A 22083-nucleotide genomic window follows, 5' to 3' on the forward strand; every position below is an offset into this window, starting at 1 on the left:
TTTTACGATTCAATTATCAGGTCAGCAGTGATGTAACAGTTGATTTTCAATCACTGGGTGTCGCGACACGTAACGTCGCTTGTTTTTTTCAACGTTCGGAGACCGTTGACGTAATACTATACGTCCGCTCACGAACTGATAAGAATTCCGCTGTAATTCGTGTAATCAACGGAGTATATTATTTTCAGTTTATCAATTTTAATTGACTCGCGCGCGCGTCACGAGATCATCTACAGTGACTGTCGGTATCTCCTCGCGTTATTCGCCTTCACGAGCCGCCCGAGCTTATTCTTTCCCTCTAATTTTCTAATTTACTTTTGGCAAAAGCCTTCAGAAGCCGCTGTAACACCAGATGACAACTCCGTTCTTTGTAGTTTTATTATATTGGGTTATCTTATGAATAATATGTAAAAGAGAGCCCGATTTATTCTTTAGCTCAAAACCGAGAAACTTTTTATCGCGAGAAAACTGAAAATTTATTATTAAGATGAAGAGAAGTTTTAAATAATAATGGAGAACATATTTTTGATAAAAATTAAAATATCCAATTTTTTGTTTTATTTCAAAAATATATTTAAAAACAACATATTAAGGGAAGACCGGGGCTAGTTGGCCAGTTTTTCAGTGTTTAATTTTTAATAAAATACATAAAATACATGTCGTTGTGATGTTTCCTGTCTACGGTAATACGTATATACATTTGGCTATCAGAATAAATTTTTAAAGTTATCTTAAATTGATGATAATTAATGCATTTAAATATTTTCCGTATATACCTTTCACGCTGGCCAATTAACGCCATAATCGAAGTTAGTTGACCAACATCTATAATATATGGGGCAAGTTGACGGATAGATATGTGATCGGTTAGGTTAGGTTAAGTATTATTGGCAGCTTAATCCAGCGGTAATAAAATAGAACTATATTTTATATATAGGATAGTTGTTTTATTATAAATTTATTAATTATTTTTGATATGATAATCATTATATTAATACCATGAGACAGTTATCTCTTTGGTCAAACTAGCTTTGAAAAAATAACAGAAAATTATATATGTAATAGACAATTTAAAAAAATTAAATCTCCAAATTATTACAAAGAAACTTAAGATTTTTTAAAATTAAATTTAAAACTATATAGTAATTTTTGACATATTATTGATCTGAAATAAGTTTTCATTAAACAAAACATAAAATCGTCTTTCTAAATAACAAAATAAAAATTCTGATCTCTACATTAGAAACAAAAACATCACAGTAATTTACGTCACTTTTTAGTCAATATGACGACGTCATTCTTTGTTCTACTTGGCTCAGGAAGTGGTCGTATTCTACTTGGCTTAGGAAGTGGTCGTATATGTTTTCTGGCGAAAAAGAAGTTGACGGTTGATTAGTTGATTCACTTAAAGGCAATGAATCGTTCCTGTTTGTATTAGAGGTAGACCTTATTTGAATAGCATTTTCATTAGTTTCTGAAGCAGATGATTTTTCAGCTTTGATGTGACTGCTGTCAGTGACTGAGACTGGTCTGTCTGTCACATAAGCTCCAGAAAATCCAGATTCTGGGAAAATATTTTCGTTCAAGGGATAAATTCCAGTAACTCTGAATCCAGATTGTACATTCTCACTGCTTGTCGCCAATGGAAGTGAAGTTTTAATTAATTCCGGAATGTCGTAAATAGTTATAGTTTTTCCAGGATGACAAACTAGCCAATTATCGGCTGCCGTGTTGTAGTACTTTTTCAAAGGACCATAAACGGATCTATCAAGTGGTTGGAGCTTGTGGCTAGAGTGAGGAGGGAAGGACAAGACAGTTACGCCGTTATTCTCAAAGTAGTCAAGTACTTCGGTAGGTAAATCATGGTTGTCTAACAACAGAAGAACGGGTCTCGCTTTGAATGGCCTCGCGTATCGAACGAAATGTCTTGCGAATTTAATAAAGTTTTCTTCCTTCATCCAACCTGATTTGTTGCCATCACCAGATGATCCCATAGGTCCACTTTGAACAAAATGATCCTTATAATTTTCTCGTGGAAACATAAAAAACGGTGGAATTGTATTTCCGAGTGCTGAAACTGCAATTGCAACCGTGACCAATGTTTTTCTTTCATCGGAAGTAATTTTTCCCGATTGTCTCACGTCACGTCGCGCAATTATTCTATTAGGTACGTGAACATCAGTCGTAATCCCAATCTCATCGACATTCCATATGTCTTCGGGGCCAAGATGTAAGCAATTATATACAGTTTTTAACTTGTTAAAAAACAAATTTACATTATTTCTGTCGAAAGATGTGGTTCTGGAGAGACTTTTAGCTTGTGACCTAATTGACAATGTTATAGTTTTGCGTTTAAGAAACTGTTCCAGCCAATCTTGTCCAGCGATTTCTTTCGTTTTCCATGAATCAGGTATCTCTTTATTGTATTTTATAGCAAACTCATATGCAAATTTTCTTATTTTATAAGGGGTCATCCAATTAATATCGGCAACTGTTTTTATATAAGCAGCTAGAGCGTTTTCTTCCTCGTCGGTAAAAATTTGCCTACTTTTTTTGTATCCAACACTGTTCAAAAGTAACTCCGACTTCGCGATGTCTGGATTTTCTTGAACTTTATTTCGCATTTTAGCAACATATCTATATAAGGTTCTATAAGGTATATCATACTCTTGAGCGGCTGCAATAATACCTTTCTTGTTAAAAATTATCTCACGACATGCTTTTTCCATGACGTCTCTGCACGTTTTAGCTCTTTCTGTTTTTCTCTTGTACGTCCTCATTATTCTAGAAAATAAGTTATTGCTTATTACTATTTAGTAATAAAAAAGTTCAAGTATATAAAATAATACGGGTCTGTTCCTTTTAACTGGCTGAACAGTTTAGCCAGTGCAGCTAAGAGAAACAGATCCAATATAATCGTTGGTTGACTAGTCAACTAACCTCAAATATCGTTAGCCAACGAGCCCCAAACGACTATTTTTGAGTTCTTCATCTAACCTTTAAATATTTATGGATCTAAATGAAACTAGTCTCAATCTCTTGTCTAATAAACAGACTCTAAAATAGTGCTGTGACACTTATTCTTTTTTAACTACATAAAGCGTGAAAACAAAAACATCTCCGATAAAAATTATTTATACTTACGTAGACAATTTTTCGATAAACTCGTACATACAACTCTACACATGCGACTGTGGCACTGTGGGCGTCTAGTGCAGTTGAAGGAGGAATACTTGTTTCTATAGTAAATTTTGGCGCGAGCTATAGCGCGCATCCGTGTCCAAGTTATTAACGATTAGTCTACCTGCCCCTATCGCCAACGCCAACTAGCCCCGATCTCCCCTACTTATATTATGAGGTGACCCAATATTAAACTTTCTTAAAAGTAAAATGTAATTGACATACGCGTGTGAGAGAAAAAGAGGTAACGAGCACAAAAAAGTTTAGTTAAAGAAAAAAACAAAAATGTTTTACAATATAATATTTTGTTTGCCGACACAGTCGGCATTTAAATCGGCGGTCCTAAAACTGTTTTTAAATTTGTGATCCCGTCGTCGGTAAAGTGGAGCACCGTCCGTTCCCGGGCGCAACGTTCAAGCGGCGGGGAGTCGGCGGGCTGGGGCGTGGGGAGGGGGAATATCGGAGTATCTCGCGACTCGCTGGCGGCTGGCGCGGGCGCGGGCCACAAACCACGACTCGCCGCTCTCTTCACTCGTGTTGTGGCGCCGACGAGGTGCACGCGGACCGTTCCTGATTCCATCGGTCAGTGCCGGCAGGTGGTGGGTGTGCACGGAACGTTGTTTCGCCGTCTCTCCCGGTAGTCTATCGGCGCACGGAGGAAGAAGAGGAAGAGAATCAGCTCTCTCGAGTTCTCTCCACCCCAGCACCAGTCATGGGCGGTAAGTCCACGCGAGTCTTCGATTCCGGGCGAGAATTCCGGTGCGGCCGACACGCGGCTCGATTCGCCGGCCGATAACGTCGCTCGCCGGTCTTGACCCGATGACCTTCGTGCCGCTCGACTAGCTCAATCTCCTGGTCTTCCCCCCTCTCCTTCCTCTCCTCTCTCTTCCCCGTCGTGCTGCGACCGGTATCGGCGGAACGGATCCGTGATCCATCCCGATCCATCCCATCGCTCGCTGATCGGAATCGTCGTTCACGCGTGACTCGAACATACTTACCTGTAGCAGGATTCTATGATTCTAATAATTCATTAACGACGGTTTTGGTCTCGTTGCGCAGGCATTATATATATATATATATATATGGAAGAAAAAAAGCTGCGCAATGACATCGAAATTGTCGTTGAAGTTACAGAGAATCCCGCCTCTGGCTCGCCGGTGCGCCGGCTCGATTGTTTTCGTTTTTTTTTCTTGCGGACGGGCTTCAAAAAGTCGAATTTTTCGGCGGCAATTCAAGCTGTTCGAACTTCTCGAGCCCGGCGCGTCGATCGTGCAACTTCGCGCGTCGAGCTTTTCACTCGTCGTTTCCCGCTCGTTCCGAATGTTCCGATACCGCCGTGAACTTGTTCACAGATCGATCGAGGAATTACGATCGCGCGGAACGGCGGGTTTTGAAAATTTTCACGTTTCCCAGGGAAGAATTGTGTGTGCACGATCGTTTTTTGCCCAAAAGCCGAAAAATCCGGTACCGTTAAACGTGTTTCGAATGAAATTGGGGTGAAAGAGGGAGGAGAACTCGAGCGCTCCGGCTGAAGGGAGATTACAGAAATCGCCGCTAACTATAGAAAAGAACGGAGGCGTGGCTCAGATTCCGAAATATTGCAGCGTGTTCAGTCAGAAATATCATTACATAAGAATATATAAGTTCCTCATATATGTAAATTTTTCGCGCTTTCTATAAAGTCTTTGAAGTAATCTGCAAATAATCGAGTAATTATCGTCCGATTTAGAGGCGACGCAATCTCCCTGAAAGACCATCGTCATCTTCTCACAGACTGTCGCGCTAATTGGTCGCGTAATTAGCAAGAAAAGAGGCGAGGCTCGCGAGAAAGATCTTAACTGCGTTCCACGCGCTTCTCTCTCTCCTTCTCTCCCTTTTTTTTCCCTCTCTGTCTTTCCGAACGCTGGATTCCTCGCGCATAAGAGAAACAAGATAAGTCAGCATCGTCGTGTCGCCGGCGACGTATCTCTGACGTTTATTCCTGGCCGGCTCCTCCTCCGAGCGGGAGAGAAACTCGGCGGCGCCTTGCCAAAGCGTGCTCCGAGAGCGCGCGCGACGGCTCCCGTATTTTTATTCTTCCGCGGAATCGCCCGCGTAACTTTACACTTTCGACGCCGCGAGGCCGAGATTTTTGCCGCTCCGGCCCGTGCCCGTCGTCACTCGCCGGATTGTTCGCGCAGGTGTGCCCGAATACGCGCCAGAAAGAATCGCGAGTCGGAGAGCGAGTCGCGACACTCGCGACACCGTCGACGATATATTTAGGGTTACTTACGCCGTGTGTTTTTCTTTTTCGCGGGCGCAGCTTTGTTCGGAACGTATACCTCACCTCGGATCCCGTCGTCCACGTGGGCAGGGAAATTTCGAATCTCGCGGCGCGCACGGAACAGATCCCGTCGTCGTGCGAGACCGACGATTCGGATAATCTCGCGCGGAGACCTTTCGATTTTATCTCGTGGAAGATACGCGAGCGTCGATTGGTTCTCCACTACCAATAAGTAATACCGCGGCGATCACGTCGCACCGGTCTCGAGTGTCCCGTGACGGCATATCGATTGCATATGTAATTGAGAGTTATATGCGATAAGAGAACGACGCTTATATATCGATCGCCCACCGGTTGTATCTTGATAATGGTGGGCGGGGAATATTTATTTTCCACGTAAAATCCAGGTCACTAATATCTGAGAATCTGCGATTTTTGTATATGTATTAAATTACCGGATGTGATGAGAGAAACATACCTGTAAAATAATATCCGATGCGTTGCAAGAAATAATTTGCAACAATATTTATTTTTCACGTATAGTGATCCAGATTACTAATATTGCAGGAGAAATTATGATAATTATATAATGATTGTAATAATTATAAATCTGCTATAATTGTTAAATTACTGGATGTGACGAGAGAAACGTATATTTGCAAAAATAATATATCCGATGCAAGAAATAATTCGAAGCAAAGTATCCCAAAAATTATCTTCCTCGCATACTTCGGATTTCGATGTGTTCCAAAGATTATTGATATTATCAGAATATAATCAAAGAGAGAGTTTCTCTACTTAAGTCATGCGTTTTCTAAAGAGAGCTCCCGCTTATCGATCAAAAATTTATTATAAACGAGACCTATTGATTTCAATGAATCGCTTTTCTTTAAAATTGCTAACGAAAAGCACGGATGATCGTCTTTGAATAATCACAGAGCACTGCAAATAAATAGTTGTATATTTAAAAGAAACGACGTGTGCTGAGATGCTCCGCACACGAGTGAACTAATTGTCAAGTTCATTGGACCCTTATCGGCGATACTATTTTTATGCGATCTCAATCTTGACCTCGTCTACTTTAGCCTCGGGCTTAGAAGTCTTCTCGGCATTAGAAGTCCGGGGCGCGTGTGCTCCTCGTATATAATGTTCTCGTCGTATAAGAACAGACGATACCGCGCTATAGACTGGCGATTAGCATATAAATTAAAAGAAGAAACAAGCGTTCAAATTAAAAAAGGGGGAGAAGAAATGAGATCAAACACACTTTTAACTTGCCATATATTCTTTTCGAGTCTTTTATTCGTAGATTCTCTCGCTTCTCTTAGTACAGGATATAAATACAGTCGATTGCGGCCGTTAATTCCGGACTTGCTTCCTTTTAGCTTCTCAAACGTTTTAACTCTTGCAGCTGACGCTGGAAATAAATAAAATAATTCACAGGAGTTATTTAATTAACCTTTACTACGTTTTTACGCGAGCGTTACTTTTGTAGTAACTTACGATATATCACTCGTTTACGCGGAGTAAATTATCGCAAGTTACTACAAAATCCCGTTTACGCGAAGGAATTATCGTAAGTTACTACAGAAGTAAAGCTCGCGTAAACGTAGTACTTGCAAATTTTTCAGAATATCTCTGTCGGCGATCGGTTTTCATCACTATATAAGATTTCGCGTCGCGGAAAATCGCTCGAGGACTACGCCCACGTTGCTGCGATTTCCAGCCGCGAAATATCATGAGGAATCTTATATCAGGTTCACAAACTCCGACGCTCGCGAGTGCTTGACCTAACGCAAGACGTATGAATGCATTTCGCTACGAGAATGCGAGACCGGCTCGCTATTATAGGAGCTGGAGAAGAGCGGGCTTGTATAAATATAAACTTATGCCGGCAGTCTGGCTCCTCGGGTTTCGGGTATTCTCGCGCCATAATGTAATACGTGGAAGGCCTCACCTCCGCACCTCTCAAAGGGAAGATGCAACCCTCGCGACATTAAATATAGCGGGTGTGGGACTAAAATATTTTCCCCGTCCCGCGCGCGTCTCTCGTTGTAATTTATACGCGAAACGACAACCCCCCGTGGCCCGAGGCACGGAGATTAACTATCCCGCTTCAAAATCACACACGCGCTAAAAGACTAATTGCTCCACTTTAAAATTAGGAAGAATTCTGGCGCAGTATTTTCGTTTCCTTCACAGATTCACCAAATTCATCGCGATCGCGAGTTCTATTTCTCTATTTTAATCTTGAATATTTTTGTAACTAGTACTTTTGTTACAATTCTTCTCTCCTCGGTCGATTTGTGTTACGTGACAGTAACTGAACGTTCGACGTTATATTTTATGTTACTTTGTCCAAATAGCGAAAGTTAATTTCGATCAATTAAATTAGGCGTGACGGAAATGCGTGAAAACATAGAGAACAGCGAGAGGAGAGAGAGAGAGAGAGAGAGAGAGAGAGAGAGAGAGAGAGAGAACGGATAACATCGAGCTTTTGACGTGACTTCGCTCTTGAGAACATCGGCAGCGAGAAATCCGATCCTCTTCTTCCTCCGCTTCTTCCTCTCTCGCCCTCCGCGCTCCGCCGTGACTCATTATTGTCCGTCACCGACGTTTATCCGCTCCGGATTCTAACGCGTTCGCCCACGCGTATTTCGGCGTAACGACATTAGGATGACATTACGCCACGTGCGATCTTATTACGATCTCCGAGTCCGGGAGCTTATATTGGGGAACGTCGCTTGCCGGGCCTCGATACGTGCTTTCCTTCCACTCATGGAGATTTTTGCATGAATCGCGTGAACATCATGTGGGATTAATGGTGTGATCGAACGTCCCCAATCACGTGTACATACGATGACAGTCTTCCTCGTTCACGAGGTTATCGTGTGCCTCGGGCCTTATTTGTCCAAATCCCTAATTCGCGTCAGTGCTAACAGCACCGAGTAGATCTTGATGCGAGAGATTATTGCGAACGAGTCCCGATTAGAAATCGCTGCAATGAGACCGCTTCGACATTCTCATTAAGATAAAATGGACTTCGCATCTGTACCGTTACATTCGTTTAGTGTAAAATTATATTCACTTTGAATTATTTTTAATCATTCTTATATAGGTCGTCACACTGCTCCTACTCAATATGTCGTTAATTCAATTGAAACAATGTTAATTTAACCAAACTAATGGAGTTAAAATATTGTTAAAATACAAGTACACTGCAAATCCAAGTATGTTATTTTTACACGAATGAACGTTCAAAAATAACACATTAGACTGAAGCTCTTTTTACATGTTTTCTTTTATGTGTTAAAATGACGTGATTTAAAAATGCAAGAAATGTGTAAGAAGAGCTTTAGCTAAAGTAACACACTTGGATTTGCAGTGCAATAAATTTCGACACACATGGTAGTTAAAACGGTTAAAACTAACAAAACTCAAGATATATTGATTTGAATTTCCGTCTTTAATATTTAAGTTTCATTCAAAATATTTTCTTGATCTATAATACTATAATCTATAATACATCATTTTACATCACAAGTGTGTGTCTAATTATCAGTCTCCTTGATATTTAATAGCAAATATTGTCCACTTCTAGCGATCTTTTTCCGACCGATCGACGAACTTTGAACCGATAACGAACCGATAGCGAACCGATGAGTTGTGCACCGCCAAGCACATCTTGGCGCCATTCTTTCGTCTTGTTTATTATTGTCTTTATCGGCGCGTAAGAAAGTCGACCGCGTTAAATTTAGTACGTTTGAAGAGTATAATTATACATAGAATTATTATAAGTACGATTCCGAGGCAGAATGTTCTAACGTAATCATCTTTCTCTCATCCTCCATTCCGATTCAAATAAATGCGCAAATATGCGACGGTTTAAAGATCACGCAACAAGATTATAAATCATGCACCAAGTATCTTGCAATTTTGCAAAAGACGATCGCGGGGGACCGGAGGCCGAGTCTCGTCGTAGATCCACCTAAGAATAGGTGACGTGTTTTATCCAGGGGGGGAAAATAGAGCACAGCCAAAATTCGCTGGTCTGCTCACGCGCGGATGAGGATAGTATCAAATAGATATCAAATAGAAATAGGATACGTTATAAATAAATGCGCGATAATTTTGCGCCTGTGAAAAACACGAGGTACGCCTCTGCGTCTCCCTCGCTCTGCCAAGTTTTCACTGCGTAGGTAAAAATGTTTGCACGTGCCCCAAGGTTGGGGATTTGCGACTTACTTAAACGTGCTTAAACGTCGCTTCCGTTTCCGTTGTCATGCGTTTAATGAACGATTTGCGTAACGCGCATGAGTAGTTGCGCGAAAGCAATGCATTTGCATTTGTTTGCATATAGGCGTCGTTTTAGATCTGCTGCCTCATAAATGCTGCAGTCCATTTGACGTTACAAAATTCTTTGAAGCGTTCTCTCTCTCCTCTTCTTCTCCTTCTTTCTTTACTGAAAGAAAGGAGGAAAGGAATGCTTCGAAGCATTTGTAGTGTTAAGTAGAACCGCAGCCAGAAACACATTTGCGAGAATTTACTTACTTTTCCAGTAATAAAATGTACTCGAAAATATTTGTAGAAGTGAATATGAAAATTTAATCGCTAAATGTGGCAATTTTATTACAGCAAAGACTTTGATATTAAGAGTTCAAGAGCTTTTGGACTCCCCGTGTATAAGAAATCTATTTTGAAATTATCAGAGAAAAGCAAGGATTTTTATCTTATTTCATAAAACTTTTGTCCATTGGAAAGATAATCTGCTAGGTATATAGGACATGTAGCATGTCTATGATGTGGAACTGTGGAACGCAGTCGCGAACATAAATGTCGCTTGAAATAATTGCTTACAATTAAAGCTCTCTTGATGTCGCGTCAGGAGGAAGTGAGACCGATGCGAGAGAGCTCTAATTATATTCGGACTTGGGAGGCTGCCAACGTCACCTTCGTTTTCGGCTTTTACCTTTCGTCTGGCGTCTCTCTGCTTGCATTCTTCTGCGCCGCGCTCTCGCGGCAGGACGCGTCGGGGATGCACCCGAATTTTTGTATCTACGAAGACACCGATATTTATTCCAGGCACCGGTGGCGACGCAATTTTTCACATTCGCCAAGAATTTGATAAAAAATTCTGAACATCGATCATTCTGATTTATGAACATTGCAAAGCACAGTAATATTTTTTGTTTGGTTATTCGTAAAAGTAATAGACATTTTGCAACGGTTTACATAGTTTTTTTTCTTTCGTAAATCTGAAGTATCTCGACGCCTGTAAAAGTGCACGTCTGTAAAATATATATACGGCGTACGCGATAACATTTGAACTTCGCGGAGTTCGTTGGCATAATTTTACAGCCTATCTTTATTGCGCTTACGTAAGATATCGCGGTTAATTTGGGAGTCAGCGTTAACCGTGAAATTAACTCGGCTTTATATCACTTATCAGCGCGCGAAGTCAAAATTCGCTTTGCACATATTAGTCTTTCTCGTGCTGCCTCGGAATTGAATCGAAGGACATTCCACAAGAACATATTTACATACAAAATACGTGCCATTTATTTTCTAAGTCTCGCGAGACTCTCACCAGATACTGCTCATTAGCGACGCTATTCGTTAAAAACACAAACGCTGAACTTCTTTCTCGCCACTTCTGAACCAAGCTCTTTGCGTTTCTATTGTAAAATGCACGTTGAAATTTAAAAAAGAAATGTGTAATTTCTAGATTAATTGAACAAAATTAATCGTTCATAATTCGAACTAAATTAATCGACGTTTTTGACGTTCGGCAAACGCGAGAGACTAAAGAAGAAATGAAGAAGCAAATTTTTCCTTAACTGTCTTCAGCCGAAGGCAGATATAATGGAGGAAAAACAATTTTTAGTTGTAATAATAAGATGTCTGTGTATTGAAATTTTGGACCTAAAGATTCGTCAAGATGACCTTAAACGACACTAATATTCTATCGCGTGCGCATTTATATTCACGTGTTCTGGACACGTCCACTGGATGCAGCGACGTAGATTTAAACGTCAGCCTCGCCGGCGTCTAATAGCATCTAAAATAGATCGCGGCCCGGGTGCGTCGAATAGAAGCGAATGCCCCATCAAGCGTTTTATCGGGTCTTTCTTCGTCTTTCAGGATATGCATGGGTTACACTGGCTACGAACGATGCCTACTCCCTGGGAGCGCTGGTCCTGGCGCACTCGCTACGTCGGGTCGGCACCAGGCACGATCTGGCCTGCCTGGTTACTCCCGGAGTTACGGCGACCATGAGGTATCGTCCTTGCCCAAGTTCAATACAGCGATTATCGGAGGGCAACACGTCATACGCATGCCGAATCGTGCTGGGGAAAATAAAGACGAAAATATTTTCGTAGCATTTGTACTTATTCGACATTAGATTGTTATTCGTGTTATTACAACAAAAAACTCGAACATTTTTTTTATAAGAATTATTCAAATTTGTTGGGATCAGTTTTTGTCTATAGTTTATTTAATAAAACTCATGAAAGATGTATCGTTAGATAAGAATCGTGCATTAAATTAGTAACAGCGTATTCTTCCGCCAAGCTTTTAAATTTTGAAACATCAGTAATTTTTATTGGAATTAAGAGGTTCTCACAAAGAATCAAACTTCGTAAGATTAGACAAGTTAACAGGCCTAATATATTAATAAGCAGGACAATCAACGAGCAAAAACGGTTCTACACAATGACATACGATCAGATTTTAATTGCAATGTGTAATCAGTGTTTTTTTTTGCGCCAGAGAAAAACTGGCGGCAGTATTCTCCTTGGTGCAGGAAGTCAATGTTCTCGACTCAAAGGACGAGGCGAACCTGGCCTTGTTAGCTAGACCAGAGTTGGGCATCACGTTTACCAAGTTGCACTGTTGGAGGCTAACTCAGTACGAGAAGTGTGTATTCGTTGACGCAGACACGCTTGTGAGTAACCCGAAATTTTATTCAAATTATACTATATATTTGTTACGTACTCTTTATTTTACATTATTTTTTTACATCTAAAACTGACATTAAAATTGGAATTGGAATTATAATATTCGAGCTTTTAATTCTATATTACTATTCATTTTTTTTGATGTAATACATTTGAAAAGCGAGTTACATATTATTTAATAATAAAACAAAATAATATGCAGTACAAAAGACAAGCAAAACTGTTATATGAGTTAAATTGTCACGTCACTGTAGATATGTTTCATGTTTTTAGGTCTTACGAAATTGCGATGAGTTATTTGAGCGAGAGGAATTATCGGCCGCGCCTGATGTCGGCTGGCCTGACTGCTTTAATTCCGGAGTATTTGTTTTCAAACCGTCTCAACAAACGTTCGCGTCAATCACCGCGTTCGCCGCCGCCAAGGGTTCGTTCGACGGCGGCGATCAAGGCTTATTGAACATGTACTTCAGCGACTGGGCCAGTAAGGACATCTCCAAACATCTACCGTTTATCTACAACATGTGTTCCACCGCGACGTACTCCTACCTTCCCGCATTTAAACAGTAAGCGCTCGCGCTCTTTCGATTCGCCACGATTAAATCCTTTTCCGTTTTCTAATTCTCATTTACATTTCTAGATTCGGCGACGACGTGAGAATAATACACTTTATCGGCATAACGAAACCGTGGTTACAGTATTTCGATACCCTGACCGGTACCGTCGAGCCACCACCTGGAGCGGCACATTTGCAACCGCTGTTGCAATTGTGGTGGAACATATTCTGCGAGCGAGTGCATCCCCAACTGTCGCCTTCGATGGTAAGTTTAACAATAATTCGTTTTAACGCACTATGCATTTAATATGCTAAAATGACGAATGATACTTCTAAACTGACACTCAAAATGCATACCTATTATTTTAAACCAAATTTTGTACATCTAATAAAGAGAGATCTTTCTTGTCCATGTTTTAATGATATGTGAATAACGCATTTTTACTCATTTTACACTTATGCATTTGGCTGCAAAAAATAATAATACCGCAATTTCTCTTTTTTATACTCATGCATTCGTTTTATAAGCAAAGCAGTGAGCAATTATATTCAATTATAATAAACAAGACGAGGGTAAGATACTCTTACATACGCGTGTCTACTGCTTGTAGTTTTCCAATAGATTATTTTTCATATTTTAGTATTATTTGTGTGAAATGAATAAGATTTATTTATTTTGTCGTATATTCGATAAAAATTACAATATAATTCTGAGAGTTTCCAGTAAATAGTTTTATCTCACATCTTTCAGAATTTTTACTGACGAATATCAGAGTTGCATTGAGTTCGCGATCTTTTTGTAAATATAGCTATACAAATCTAAAATTTATCGAAATGCTTGCATTTTTTTATGACTTTTTTCAATGCTGTATGGAAGCTTGCATCATAAGTGGTAGCATTTGAGAATATAATCATAGCTATGTTTTTTTTTGCTGCATCTTTATACGATATAAAGTGTGTAAATTTTTTTGCACTTCAAATATTTTGAACTCAAGATTCTCTAAAAAGAATTCCTTATTATCGTGTTTTATAGTTCAAGATATAGTCTTGATTTGCAATTTTCTTTGTAAATATTTGTATAGTGCATATTAATAGCTGCATTTAATTTTATATCTATATAATTTCATGATATATGAATAATATGATTCTATAATATAGATATAAGTATTATATTTTTAGTAGAATGCAATGAGAATTTATGTGTATGCACTTTTTATCTCATAACAATTTACCAAACGAATAATGCAGCTATTAGTATAACGGATTTTTCTAGTATTAAACCAGTGTCTATTTTTTTTCTTTGATCTCTGTTCTTTCTAACTCATACACATGTAACTCGTGTAAAAATTTAATTCGGCCGCTATATATGATAACATTTAATTGCATTATTCGTAATATCTGTAATGGCTGGGTCGAGCATGAATGTTATTCGTGTGGCATTTTGAAGCTATTGATATAATACCAGAAAATATTTTATTTACGGTGGAATAACATTTTACATTATTGCTACCGTGTAATGTCAGATATGGAAAACATGACGCTGTAAGAAAAATGGACACTGTCAAACACTTAGTTCAATACTAACCGATCGAGTGTGCATTTTTCTGTTTTGGCATGATGCTTGCATAGGCCACCAGCACATTGGCTCCAATTTGGCACGCATTTGCTCCTCGGTCCTATGTACCCCCCTATCCCAAGATCTCCGATTACTCCGACGCAACAAACGGCAACACGTACAACTCTCGGATTCCGGATTTCTCCGAATTTAAAGATCCCTGGGAAGGGTACTCCCCGCAAAACGATCCGCCTTCGACCGACAATAGCGCACCGAGTGATAAGGGCGGAAACTGTTGCTGCGGAGTTAAATACGAGGAAGAAGCGAATGTTGTTCGTCAAAGTGACCACAATGCAACTCAACATAATCAACAATTTTACTGCGAGCAACAGCACTCTTCCTACACGCCCATTCAAACGTATGATCAACATCGAGAACATGCGACTTATTACTCCGGAGAGAATCGCAATCAAGAGCATTCTGTACAGCACACTGAACCCCATAATTGGCAGCAACACAGCGAACATCACGTTGAACAGCACCAGCATAACGAACAATGGACTGAACAGAGACATCATCATGTGCAACATCAGCATCACGAGCAGCAACATTACAACGAGCAAAGACGATACAGCGAGCAGCACCAGCAGTTTCATCAACATGATTGTCACAGAAATAAAACGGATGATCATCATCAGCATCAATCAGTTCAAGAATTGCAGCCTGCCGACGTGAGGCACGAGAGTCACGCGCAACACCACGCCAGTGGTAATAATCAAGCTAGTCATCAAAGTGTACATTATCTGAGTCAAATTGTTTCTCATAATGAGTCTCATGCGCAGCACGAAAAGAATAGCGAGCAGGCGTTAGAAGCTGCGAATAATAAAGCGGACACGCGGAGAATCGATTTCCTTCCTCCCCCTCCCGCACCTTGTACAGATCTCCACAATGTAGCCACGCGATCTGACCCGAATGTAACGGAACATCTAGACAATGCAAATGTAAGTAATTGTTCCCATATCCTTTTTTTTTCTAAATTCGAGTCGAATATATTATCACTGTACGCTTCCGTACATGTTTCTGAGAATATATCCGCTTTATTTCGCTAAAAAAGAAAGATCATGAACGCTTTATGATAATTATAATTATACTGCTGTAAAAGCAACTTTTTATGTCATCGATGTATTCACTTATTTCGACAATGCTTGGGACATTACTTGCACTTTTATTGGGAATATTTGTTCGATACATAATTTCAAATCATTTTGTTTGCCACTTATTTATTACGTACAAATTTACATTTTGTGCAGTTTTGGGCCGATTGTGAATATAAATAATTTCGTTTATTTTCTGGGAAACGTAACGGTTTATCAATTCATCTTTGTGTGCGTACTAACCCGTATTACTTCCACATTATATTCGTAAAAAACACGTGCATCCTATTTTAAAGTGTCTCCATGTAAGTAGCATCAGCTTCGTATTGTATGTACGTATACCTGATTTGTCTTGAGGAATGCAGAAGAGATAAAATTGCTTGAAACGTGTGTGTTTATCGTATCGTTTGTCATTAATTGATTCTTTGATGTTGCGAGCGGTTTGAAATGAAGAAATATTCTTCTTAATTGCACACAGGCGGGTATCGCTGGTGCTCTGGCTCAAATAACGTTGGGCGAAGCGAGGAGCGCCGAGCAAGTAGCCCTGGAGGAGCACATGAGGAAGCAGAGCTGGGAACAAGGGCAGATCGACTACATGGGTCGCGACAGCTTTGACAACATATGGAAGAAGATCTGCGCGACGCTCTCCATCGCGCCGCCACGGCAATCAACTCCGCCTAAAGAGGTAATTTAATGTCGAATAACATATTCATGATGTAATGAGCAAGCTTAGAAATTACCGTGCTAAAGTCATAATTAAAACATCATCAGTTATTTTCATCTTTAAACAGCGAGATCTTAAAAAAAGTTGCATAAGCAACGGTGAAAACTATTCTGATAATGAATAATTTATACCGCGATGAATATTCGTAGGATATCGCTGCTTTGGAGACTACTGTAATAAAGGCTGCTGCAAAAGAAACTGCTGTAGAAAAGACTGCTGACGCACCTGCAGATGTCAAAGTGGATAAACCAGCCGGTACGTCGCTCTCTTATTCATGAAATCGCGTTATCGTAAAAAAAATTGTAATAAAATATTTGAAGCGCATTTTTATGAATCTGTATTACAGGTAACCATATGTCATAAATTAGAATATTTTATGCACGCAGAAACTGAAATAACACGATATTCGACTCAACGAGCACTGGTTCGCCAATCGTCAAAATAATTAAGGAGATGCGAGATATACTTTTGAAATAATTTTATGTGCTCACGATGCAAAGCCATTAACTGTTTCCTCGAGTATGCTTTGCGTTTTTGTTTGTTTTTTTTTGTTCCACTTAATACAGCATGTGATAGTTTTATAATTTCGAATTGAAGACGTCGAGCGAGGAAACGATTAAAAACGATATGCTTAGATGGATACGCGAATTTGTTGCGATATTTCGAGCGAAAAGTACAAAACGTATATACTTTTGTTAATGCAATTGATCTAGTTTGAGTGTTTGTGAAACAGGAACAGAGGACAGCAACTAACAGATCCTGGCGCCATAGCATTGCTGCGTCTTGTATTATCGTTTTGCTTTAATGGGGTAAATATTTTATGTACTCACACAAAACATCACATTCTGACATTATTACTTCTTTTTTATTCTACTTCAGAATTATTTAAAACAATACAATGCATCTAAAACCTATTGTGTTGTTAATCTTATTGCTAGATTAGGTACTTTTTAAACCTTTTTAGCTACTTTTTTGTTACTATAAGATTACCTTTTTTACTTTATATTGAAATTTTTTTACTTTAAAAATTTTTTTAGCTTGTTTAAGAAAGATTCTTTAGAAATATTATATCTTTAAATCAGTGAAATGTATACACTTTCAACATATTTTTAAAGCTGTGTACGTAATCGATATATAAAATGAAATGTATATGTATATGCGAACAAAGGGTGTCAGGTACAATCTAATACGAATACTTTGAAAATTGTTACGTTATGCTTTTGTATGAATAGCACGCTTTTATAAATCATTTACTAATTAAACATTTTGCATTAAATATTGCTTCTTTAACCCGTTGCGACATGATCGGCTTTCCTTCAGTCTTCAAACAAGTTGTCATGCATTACATGTGCGAAATATTATGCTATGTCCATTATATGCTTTATATGCTTTATGTTAACAACGAGCACATGAGCGTTATTTATAGTTCACATGCGGAATCATATACATTTGGTCTTCCAAAATGCTTAGCAAATGTATATTATTATTTATGACCGTATTCACGGTTTACTCGCATACATTATATATTATATTGTTCAAACTCGCACATTTTGATACGTGTTGGAACAAAATTGGATTTTCTCATCGTGATCAATCATCGCCTATTCTGCTTAAAATTACGAGATGTAAATATGCGATCTTTTCAATATTAATCGATAATTTTACTTCTATTTAAATTAATTTAAGAAAACGGTCTTTATTCACCGTATAGAATTTTTGCACGATTTCTTCGCTCAATTTTCTAGAATAGTTCTTTCTGTACGTATGTATTTGTTTGATCGCGTTTATATCTGTCACTTCCGTTTTTTCTTCATTAGTTGAAGCGGACAAAGATCCAACGCAATCTCTGATATGCGAAGTTTCCAAAGAGGAGAAACTTTCGGCGACGCAAATCCCCGAGCAGGAAGCACCCGCGTTACCTTCCGAGAAAAGTATCACAGTAGAAGCTGCCGCAACGAAAGTATCCAGCGAGCTGGTACAATCGGGAGACGCTTGGGCGAAACCGACAACGGAACCAAAGGATGTAAAATCATGCGAGATCAGTACTTCATCAGTGCCTCCGCCGCTACCGCTGGCAGAATCTCTGCCCGCGAGAACAACTGCGGAACAATGCGAGCTCGCAAGTCCGCAGACGACGCAGAAAGCGGCGCCTCAAAGCGAAAGTCTTTTCAAAGCGAAAGAACCGCAACAAGCTGATTTGCAAACATCCCTCTTGGTTTGCAAATTGCCTGCGCAAGAAGCAGCTACGCCGGTTACACAAATTGGTAGTACCGAGCCAGCGCCTACCGAGACTCCGAAGACTCCAGCTTCGGCTGCTCAAGACGCAACGCAATCTGCAGCTCCGATTAGCGTAATCAGTCTGCAGGACATTGCTATAACTTCTCCTGCAACGCCAGTAGAAGACATTGCGAAACGTGTAATCGAATCCTTGCCCGACGTAACACAGCCTCTCACGATAGACCCGGGCGAACGGCACGCGGAGATGCTGTTGGCGGCTTCCGAGATCTCCACTGTGAGTCCCGTGCCTATTCAGGTGGCGGAATCAGTTCTCCAGGCTGAGCCCAAGGAGTCCGCGTTGGGTGCAGCTGTGGCCGTGAGCGATCAGGCAATTGCTACGACGGTCACGGCCGTGCACGAGTCCACGGATATCGCTTCTGCGCCGACCTCGCTCGAGTCCGTTCAGTTGAACGGATCAGCTTGCGAAGTTGAGAGACCCGGCGATGTCACGAGAGACGCAGCTCCAGTTCCCGGTCTACCGAAAAAGACTGATGCTCCTCCTCAGGCGGCCAAGGAATCAGCGAGTGACTTAGTTACCAAAGACGTGCCATCAGAAGTACCGCCTGCTACTGAAGGAAAGACATTTATCAGTAGCAGTGTGATGCCCTTAGGAACATCGTCTGGAAAAGAATCAGCGGAACAGGTTGCGAGAACAGAAGCGAAGCTATCAGAACAGATTGCGAGAACCGAAACAGTGGAGGCGAAGCCGGCGGAGCAGATTACAAAGACGGAAGCCAAGGAAGAAAAGTCCGCGGAGCAAGCTGCAAAAGTCGAGACAACGGAAGCGGCTGCGCAAGCCGAAGCAACGGAAACACCGTCTACCGAGCAAGCTGAAGTAGCGGAAGCGGCAGGAGCGAGATTCCGGAGCGAAGTTCTGGAGTCGTCGCCGATCAGCGAGCCGAGTTTGCCGCTGGAAGAACCCATTGAAGTGAAACCGCCAAAGGTGCCATCAACACCGACAGTGACTGAGGCCACCCCGCCGACCAGTCCGTCCGCGGAGAGCGCACAGGAGGCGAACGCGAAGAAGAGCCTGAAGAAATCCGATTCGACGGACGGCGCCGACGGCGGGGAGGGCGCGGACAAGAAGGCGAAGAAGGTGGTGAAGAAGGTGACGAAGAAACCGAAGGCGAAGCCCGACGAGGCGGCGCCCTCAGCCGCGACGGAGGTCATCGCCGCGGACGGCTCGCAGAACAAGGCGAAGAAGTCCGTGAAGACGACGAAGAAGACCGGCACGAAGACCCTGGAGGCCGACACGAGCGTACCGGAGACACCACCGCCTACGGCGCTGGCCGGCGCCGTCGGCGTCGACGCGCCTGTTCCGCCCAAGCGGAAGACGAAGGGCGGAACGAACGCGAAAGGTACGACCGGCAAGAAGCCCGAGACGGAGGAGTAACCGAATCCGAGCCGACAATAATTAACGGTCTCGAATAGCGCGCTGAGCATCGAGAAGAGAACTTTAATCCTTTTGAGACTTCGCGAAACCTAAGTATTTTCGCGCATACTCTTTTTTTTTACGATTTTCTTAAGATAAGAAGATTCCCCGTGAGATCCCCGATCTTTTATTACCTGCAAAGCGTAGTAGACACTCTAGAAGATTGTCGCGACATAGTCCGAACGCTGTCTCGGAAGGATTAAAAGATACGTTAGAAGATCACACTCGCTAGTCTGTTATGGTTTTTTTTATATACTTTTAATATATGTCTCGCGAGAGTTTCTATATCGCCGTTGAACCTCGATACCGCGTTCATCGCGGGGGTATCGAGCGATACCGAGAGTTTAATCGACGACGATACAAATAATTCGTGTTCATACGAGTCGCGTTACTCCACTTGTCTTGTTTTTTCTTTTTTTTTTAATTAACGATATGCTCGCTTCTCCCGCTATGGTTTGTTTCTGCCTCTATCTTCTTAGATATCGTACTCGTATAATTATACCGTTTCCTCGAGCCAACACGTTGCTCGGGGCCAAGGGTCTCGCGCATCCTGAAATGTTAATGAGCCCGAGTCTCGCCCGAGCGACGCGAGCTCTAGTGTCTCATTGCGAGCGAGCATTTTATACATGTTTATTCGCTTCGACGAATCTGCCAGAGCTGAGATCATCAGCTGGTGATTGATTCTGTTGCGCGAAGCCACGTGTTTTTATCGCGAATGCGGTTTCAGGATCGTGTGTCGCCTTTGCCGTGCAGTCCGACGTTTCTCGCACCGACCTGTGAGATCGCCGACGAGGGAGAGAGAGAGGCCCATGTTTTATTCACACGCATCGTGTGTATGTGTGTGTGTGTGTGTGTGTGTGTGTTTTGTCTGCATCGATCGAGCGAGACGGCAGATGAAAGGCAGGTCCGCTTGTCTAACGGATTCAATTATTGTAATTTTATCAGGAAACGAGAGAAGGAGAGGGAGAGGAGACACAGAGAGCAATGAGCTAATTTATTATACGCAACGAGAACAATGTAAGCAATAGAACGGCAACTGAGATATTACGTGAGAAAACTGAGCGGCTCACCTTTTTGTATACTCATATATATTATATATTAGATATATTATATATTAAATTATATTTTACAGTGTGTATTTTTACTGAATCTGTCTCGTTGATATTTCTAAAAAAAAAAAAAAAAAAAAGTACGTACGTTTATCTTTTCCACATGCTATGTACAAATAACAAATTTCTTACTCTAATTTAGATTTAAGCAGGTCAGGACGGTTCTTTCTCAAGTACGAGGTATCGATCTTTCGAAAGAACCATCACGCAACTCGCTGCGACGTAGCATAACGCAACTGAAAGCTTTTTAATAATGATGAAAAGAGAAGCCTTTGCCGATCCGTTCGCAGGAAATAAAAGTTATAGGAGATACTCCAAAGACGCAGTGTAAGATTTGTAACGAGACTTATCGTCAATAAAACACGTGTCGTCAATGAGAAACATTATTATTATTAGAAAGTGGTCAACGGGTAAATTATTAATGTATAATTATATTAATGTGATACGTATATATAATAGCTTCGGTTTCAGTTTTGTTATAAGCATAAAGAAGCGCGACCTAAACGGATATTTGAACATCAAGTTTCAAGAAAAAAAATTGGCTAAGGATATATTTAACTAAAGAAGACATCACAGAATATACGCTTCTTTATTATATAGTCTTTGAAGAAAAAGGTAATTGAGTTTTTGTGATTTCAGGCGTGCTTGTGTAAATTCCAACTGGGAAGAAATAAAATTTAAATTTTCGTTAATTTATTTCAACAAGAATAAAACGCTTTAATATAAATAAATAGCAATCAATATATGCAAGATAAATAAATATTAACATTTTCGGTCATCAGGGGATAAGGAAAAATATCTTCTTCAACGCGACCCATTCTGCATATTCTGCATTAGGATATATTTTACCACGTTATCAAATTGATAATCAATATAA

At 40.6% G+C, this 22083-nt stretch overlaps 2 protein-coding genes across 5 annotated transcripts; one reads left to right on the plus strand and one right to left on the minus strand.

The window, feature by feature from the left end:
* Nucleotides 1–1189: 1189 nt before the first annotated feature.
* LOC143900755 (uncharacterized) lies at nucleotides 1190–3507 on the minus strand. The gene is made up of 2 exons (XM_077412442.1): nucleotides 3145–3507; nucleotides 1190–2784 (listed from the first exon to the last, which is right to left on the minus strand). The coding sequence occupies exons 1-2, from the start codon at nucleotides 3171–3173 to the stop codon at nucleotides 1281–1283; spliced, it is 1533 nt and encodes a 510-aa protein (XP_077268568.1). The 5' UTR covers nucleotides 3174–3507; the 3' UTR covers nucleotides 1190–1280.
* A 157-nt stretch (nucleotides 3508–3664) lies between these two features.
* Gyg (glycogenin 1) lies at nucleotides 3665–21587 on the plus strand. 4 transcript variants are annotated; one of them, XR_013257840.1, is made up of 10 exons: nucleotides 3665–3899; nucleotides 11585–11720; nucleotides 12215–12389; nucleotides 12676–12965; nucleotides 13040–13220; nucleotides 14585–15511; nucleotides 16143–16349; nucleotides 16538–16643; nucleotides 17122–17197; nucleotides 18206–18345. XR_013257840.1 is itself a non-coding variant. In XM_077412164.1 (9 exons), the coding sequence occupies exons 1-9, from the start codon at nucleotides 3893–3895 to the stop codon at nucleotides 16749–16751; spliced, it is 2046 nt and encodes a 681-aa protein (XP_077268290.1). In that variant the 5' UTR covers nucleotides 3665–3892; the 3' UTR covers nucleotides 16752–16933. The 4 variants fall into 4 exon arrangements, 3 of the variants coding, with proteins under 3 accessions (XP_077268290.1, XP_077268270.1, XP_077268278.1); XM_077412164.1 differs by lacking the exons at nucleotides 17122–17197; nucleotides 18206–18345 and adding an exon at nucleotides 16735–16933; XM_077412144.1 differs by lacking the exon at nucleotides 17122–17197 and having other exon boundaries at nucleotides 3672–3899; nucleotides 18206–21587.
* Nucleotides 21588–22083: the final 496 nt, after the last annotated feature.

The sequence above is a fragment of the Temnothorax americanus genome, unplaced genomic scaffold (genome assembly GCF_048541705.1).
Source record: "Temnothorax americanus isolate GAGA-0224 unplaced genomic scaffold, ASM4854170v1 Scaffold10, whole genome shotgun sequence".
Taxonomy (NCBI): Eukaryota; Metazoa; Arthropoda; class Insecta; order Hymenoptera; family Formicidae; genus Temnothorax; species Temnothorax americanus.